Below are 6,047 nucleotides of genomic sequence, written 5' to 3'. Positions count from 1 at the left end.
AGAGGGTACGACCGTCACAGGGGAGGGGGAGTTTCTTGACCCCAGTCAGTTCCCCTCGTCCATTCCCCGCGTGGAAGAAAAGCATACCGCAACGTTAAACTTAGTGAGTCCGTCGTTTACTCGCTGTTGACCACGGCATGGCGAGGCGTGGCAGGGCGTAGTGGGGGCAGTATCGGCCCTTCACAAAGGCACGCGGGGGATGACGACGAGCCGATACGGCGCGGCGGCGGGGGCGGCCCTACGGCGACTCATTCACAACGACTGGCACCCTCCCCCCCCCCTTTTCCCCAAGCCGTTTAATCCAATTTAGAGCTCCGTGCTCCGCTGGCGGCGTTGGCGGCCGGAGGATCCTGACCAGAGGGGGAAAAGGAAGGAAGGCGAAACAGTTGGCCAGAGCTAGCAGGCTCCGCCAGGCTCGCGCCCGCCCCGCGGCCCCGGCCCCGCGGCCCCTGACCAGCGTACATCCCATCTGTCCAGACGGCTTACTCGCCCCGCCCGTCAGCCACGTCATGCACGTCTCTTGGCCCCTTTCTCCCCCTCCCCCCCCCCTTCCTCTTCCTCCTCCTCCTCCTCCTCCTCCTCCACCCCTGCCGCCCATGCGTCCGCGTGCCTGACTGCTTGTGTTGAGGGTCGCGATCAGGCGCTGCTGTCGATTTGGTGGAAATACTGTTATACGGTCCGTGCGTGGGTGGGGGATGGGTGCTGGTGCGGCCGGGGCGGGATGCGGTGGGGTAGCGCCCCCGCGCCCAGCGGTGACCCCGGGGTGGACGTGGAGAGCTCTCCCGAGGCAGGCCCGGCGGGCCGCGGCGGAACACACATCACGTCCGCCACACAAATACCTAGACGGCCACTTTCGAGCTATCCTTCGCGGAGCCACTGGGCGGACCCAGCCCAAAGGCCAGCAGCAAGGCCCAACTGCAAAGCCAATTTTATTTAAATCAAGTGGCATTGCGGATCTATACACGTTGCACTAATGAAATTTATTGTAAGTGCATTTGCCTATCATGCCGGTGCCATTCCCTACCATGTCAGTCCAAGGAGCAAGGCCTAGGTTCAGCAGCAGGCCGCAGGAGGGTCAGCCAGCAGCAGCAGCAGGAGGGTCAGCGTCCGGCCTACAGGCCGTTCAAGGACGGACACTGACCCTGACGCCTTGGCCTTACGACTAACTGTCCATGAGAGGGGGAGATGGAGAGTGAGGGAGAAAAGGATCAATTTGGAGAGGAGGGGCTGGGGTAGGAGGGTTTGCGGACTCGGCCGCAGCAGCAGCAGAAGGCTTTTGTGGTCGAAAACGCCATTTGACAGCGGCCTTCTCTCTGCTGCATGGTCCAGCCCTTACAGCTTTACAGTCCGGCCGTAGTGCCCCATCACTGGGCGCGGAAGGGACGGGCGGCTGCGCGGCTTGGAGGCGTGGCAGAGGAACGGCTCGGCGCGGGACGCCGCGACGCATTCGAGGGGGATGTTACTCACGACTACAAACCGTCAATTCGAAAGTAATATTTGGGTACACGTGCCGGACAGATCAGCCCAAGAGCTCGCGTACGACCTTAACCCCGGGGGCCAGCCGCGGCCGAGCAGACGAGGCTCACGGGGGAGGACGCCATGCTGTAGTTGAGCTGTGTCACGTTATTTATGAACGGGCCGAGCTGCGCTGCGCATGTAGTATCCGATGAGATATTGCTACCGAAAGCACCGAAATAATAGGGGTAAGAGGTAGGGGGGGGGGGTGAGGAGCTAGCGGGCCAACCGCGCAACAGGGCACGCGCCAAGTGGGCGGGGCGGCAGGGCCGGCGGGGCTCAGGATGGATCAACATAGCTCGGAGGGGAATGTGTGTCGCGCTGCCCTTACGCACCGTGCCAGCCGCGCGGCCCTCCTGCCAATCACAACCCCCAGTGACGTCACGGGCGACAGGACAGGTCTCCCTGGCCCTCGGGCAGGTCCGGCGCGGCGGACCCGGGCGGAGCCCACCCCAGCCTACTTGCAGACTCACACGTGTTGCCAACGCCAAGTCATTCGAAATCAGAACATTGCATGCGATTTGCCCCCCCCCTTCCCCCGCAAAAAAATGAGAAGTGACTTTACTCTGTCTCTTATTTACATTTCAAAGTTTTAATTTTGGCGTGAACGCTGAATCAATCCTGTAGTGACTTCTTTTAGACAGTCCGTATCTACGTTAATAAAACTAACACATGGTAGAAACAGATGGCCGAGTTTTTGAGCAAAAAAAAAAAATACTTTAAAGAACTTCTTTACCTCAAGGAAAAGTCCTCAAAAATGTGTAAATTTCCCTCACTGCAGCGCCTCAGCGAGCACCTCGGTCGGCCTGCCTGCCTCTCCCCCTTTTAGTCCGGTTTGGGTCGGGTAGCAACACTACACCTCTCAGAGTCATCACGGGCATCAGGCAGGGAGGCAGGGAGCGCTGCTCGGGGCTGCGAAGAGCTCGGGTACCACCACGGGATGGGTACCACAGAGGGTGCCGCAGTCATTACCCCGCCGCTCCTTTGGCAGCATAGTGATGAGCACGTACATTTCATGCGTAATTCAGAGTACATCGCACGTGTGGCAGCAGCTGACGCCTCCCGCCCCACTCCCCGCCCTGTTGTCGCAGTTGTTCACGCACTTCATTCTTTTTCTACACACACGCACACACACACGCGCGAGCGCGCGCACACACGCACACCGGGTGGCGCGCCAATGGCGTCTATATTGGTTTATTTTCGGCGCCGGCCGGTGGCGTAGCGTTTTCCTCAGACATTAGTCTTTGTGGCGTGGCGGGGCGCGGCGGCGCGTGGCGGCCTGGGCGCGGCAGGGGCGGCGTAGGGCGGGGCGGGGCGGGCGACCCGCGTGGGCAGCCACTGCATACTAGCCTCATAAAAATAGAAGGAGTTGATGTCCGGCGCGGCGCTGTGGTTGAGCCAGGCGTCGGTCAGGTTCCAGCCCGCGGCCGCCGCCAGCGCGCCCTGGCTCTCGTTGTCCATGGCGGTGGCCTCGCGGAGGGGCCCGGGGCGGCGCGGCCCGGGGAGGGGCAGCCTCCGGCGGTCATCTCATGCCCCGGCCTGCAACACACAACACAACGACGGATGAGCAGCTTGCACCCCGTCTCGGCACGCCCTGAGGTGAGCCGCCGGGTCGGGTGTCGGCAGAAGGGCGGCAGCGGGCGCCTCTGGACCACACCGGTGGCGAGCAGCGGGACTGTTACGGACACAAAAATAACTCACATGTCTTCAGCGCTTTTACATCATAGGCGGTCCAAAGTCACTTCTGGGCGGAGCAGGACAACTGGGATGTGTGCCCCCCCCCCCCCGGCTGTCTTGACTGATCTGATTAAACCATTAAGGAGAGGCAGCACACCTGCGCCGTCGGCAGCCCTCACCTCACGGCCAGGTGGGCCGGGTCCCAAAACATTCTCTTCAAATCTTTATTGCCTCCATTATTTTCCGCGCACGGCCGGTTTGAAAAACGCGATCAAATGAGTACACACAAAGTTGGGGGGGGGGGGGCTGGGGCGTTCCGTTTGTTTTTCATTCGCAGTTCGGTGCGCAATGCAGTGCCCCTCTCCTCCCCCGGGGGCCGCCGTGGCGCGGGGAGCATTCCGCGGCCCTGATTGAGAACAAGCGCGGCACGCTCGCGGCACGCGGCCCGTCCACTTGTGCAACTGGCGACGCGCGCAGCCGCGCACGGCTGTCCTTATCATAATACCCACCGGGCCCCGCATTTTAAAAGCCGTGACTGCCCCGCTGCTGCCCTCACGCCGGCCTCCCACACACTGTAAACTCAAATACTACTGTGACGTGTCACATTCAATATGGTGTGAATTATGTGTCACATCTCTGAAGATATCATGTGCCTCATTAGTTATAACGTGACATAGACCGAGCCCGCGAGGTAAGAGCGGTGCAAGTGAGACGTTTTAACGAATGTGACATGGTACTCCGCGGAATATCGCACAATTCACATTATATTGAATGTGACGTCACAGTATTTGAATAACAGTGTGCACTTGCCCTTCCTCTTCTCGAGAAAACAAATTTCATTTCGTTTTGAGAGGCGTGCCCCTCACCCCTGCCCAGCTGATCTCGTAACATAACGCTAGGGCTGGGCTGCCTCCCCCCTTCCCCTTTTCACCCTCACGTCGAGGTGCGTCGTGTGGGCCAGCATGATGGCCCCCAGCAGCGACCACTATGTAGGAGTGCGAGCGATGAGCACTAGAGCGTCTGTTTGTCATTTCACTACGTAGCTTTGTGTTCGTACACTCAAGCAGCGCTTTACTCGAGATATGCCTCTGTTTGTTGGAATTGAACAGCTTTCTCGTTGGTCATAAACACTCCACATTCATGCACATTCCAGTTCTAAACTTTGCCGAATGCGTGGAATGTTATTTCATTTCTAACATAAACTATGGTTAAAATAGTGTTTGAATGGCACCCAAGAGATGACCTGGTAATCAGAGCGACATGCTCCGCATTCTCCTGGCTTCGCCTTCGAGTAGTCTAGAAACGCCTACGAGAACGACCAAAGGCAGACCCGCTGGCCACCCGTGCGTCGCGGGCTTGCCTACCAGAGCGCCTGGCGTTGCCTGGCAGGCAGTCCCGCTGGCCACCAGTGCGTCGCGGGCTGGCCTACCCGAGCGCCTGGTAGTGCCTGGCAGGCAGTCCCGCTGGCCACCCGTGCGTCGCGGGCTGGCCTACCCGAGCGCCTGGCGGTGCCTGGCAGGCAGTCCCGCTGGCCACCCGAGCGTCGCGGGTTGGCCTACCCTAGCGCCTGGCGGTGCCTGGCAGGCAGTCCCGCTGGCCACCAGTGCGTCGCGGGCTGGCCTACCCTAGCGCCTGGCGGTGCCTGTCAGGCAGTCCCGCTGGCCACCCGTGCGTCTCGGGCTGGCCTACCCGAGCGCCTGGCGGTGCCTGGCAAGCAGCCCCGCGGACCACCCGCGCGACGTTGCAGGCAGAGAGGTTGCTCGAAGAGCCACGTCGACATGGCGGTGTCCCTCATCCCTCCTTCCGGCCCTGTCGCCTGTCCCGGCGTGACCCAGCTCCCAACTCCCTCGTGGACCAACAAGGACATGGGCCGGGCGTGTGCAGCTGTCGCGGCGCCGTTGCTCGCGCAAGTCAGATCCCCCTCCCTCCCCAGCCTCCCCTCCTGCACGGGCCACAATTACACGGGGCGCCCGGTATTTATTCTGTCTGCGGAGCGGCCGCCGGCCGGGACCTCCCTTTATGAAGCACCAACGAGCTGAGGCGGCCGTCGCGCTACACTCTCGCGTTCCTCCGAGAATATTTATTTACCTTGACAAGTCAGTCATACACAGAGTGTGTGTGTGTCACTAAACTAAGCCATTGCCTCGAGTCCATCAGTCACTGCTGAGGGACGTGAAAAGTGATGCTCCTCCTCGCACCACCGTCCACCCAGGAGGCGCGCGCCGGGGTGAGTCAATGGTTGGCGCTCTGCCCCCTCGCGCCTGCACGGTAAGTAATTGTGGGAATGTGGATGTTTGGTTTGCAGAAGACCCGCGGCCAATTGTCGGCCGGACCGCGGTTTGTTATTCCACGGAGCGGCTCAATCAGGCGCCGGCGCCGACAGACTTCCGCTTCCTGTGGTGAGGGCGCCAGGCCCGGCGGCCAGCCGCCAATCAGACAGCTTTCTTAACATATTTCACGCAGCTTTCTAAACATTTCGCACTTATGCCTCAGATTTTCACAAAGTTTTCCGAGGTTCCCTTCAGCTTAAACGTTCCACATGGAGCAACGTGTATATAACGTGGACACGTTCTTTAATTCTGACAGATCATGTGTTTTTTTTCTTTCAGAAAAAACAACAACAACAATATGCGAGTGTACACTTGAGCTTGTGCTGAACCAACACGCAACATTCAGCCTCTTCATTCATGGACAAAGCACGCCACGTGCTAGGATGGGGGAGGCGGGAGTGGAGTGGACGGATATTGTGTGCGGGTGGGAGCGCAGGCGACCGAGAGGGAGCCGCGGCCTTGGGGTGCGTTTTATGTACTCGTCGGGGCTCGTAGTGGGGGTGAGGGCTACGGCCGCAGGGGTGG

At 60.2% G+C, this 6,047-nt stretch overlaps 1 protein-coding gene across 1 annotated transcript in view; it reads right to left on the bottom strand.

Annotated features, from left to right (window-relative positions):
- Positions 1–6,047, bottom strand: part of LOC113215641 (cardioacceleratory peptide receptor-like) — an 87,267-nt gene that overhangs the window by 14,402 nt on the left and 66,818 nt on the right. Inside the window, exon 2 of the mRNA XM_052267089.1 lies at positions 2,866–3,054. Within this exon, the coding sequence (XP_052123049.1) occupies positions 2,866–2,976 (111 nt within the window). The 5' untranslated portion in view covers positions 2,977–3,054. The remainder of the gene's footprint in view (positions 1–2,865; positions 3,055–6,047) is intronic.

The sequence above is a fragment of the Frankliniella occidentalis genome, unplaced genomic scaffold (genome assembly GCF_000697945.3).
Source record: "Frankliniella occidentalis isolate FOCC.00 unplaced genomic scaffold, Focc_3.1 Scaffold46, whole genome shotgun sequence".
NCBI classification, from domain to species: Eukaryota; Metazoa; Arthropoda; class Insecta; order Thysanoptera; family Thripidae; genus Frankliniella; species Frankliniella occidentalis.
This window is presented reverse-complemented; position numbering and strand designations above follow the sequence as displayed.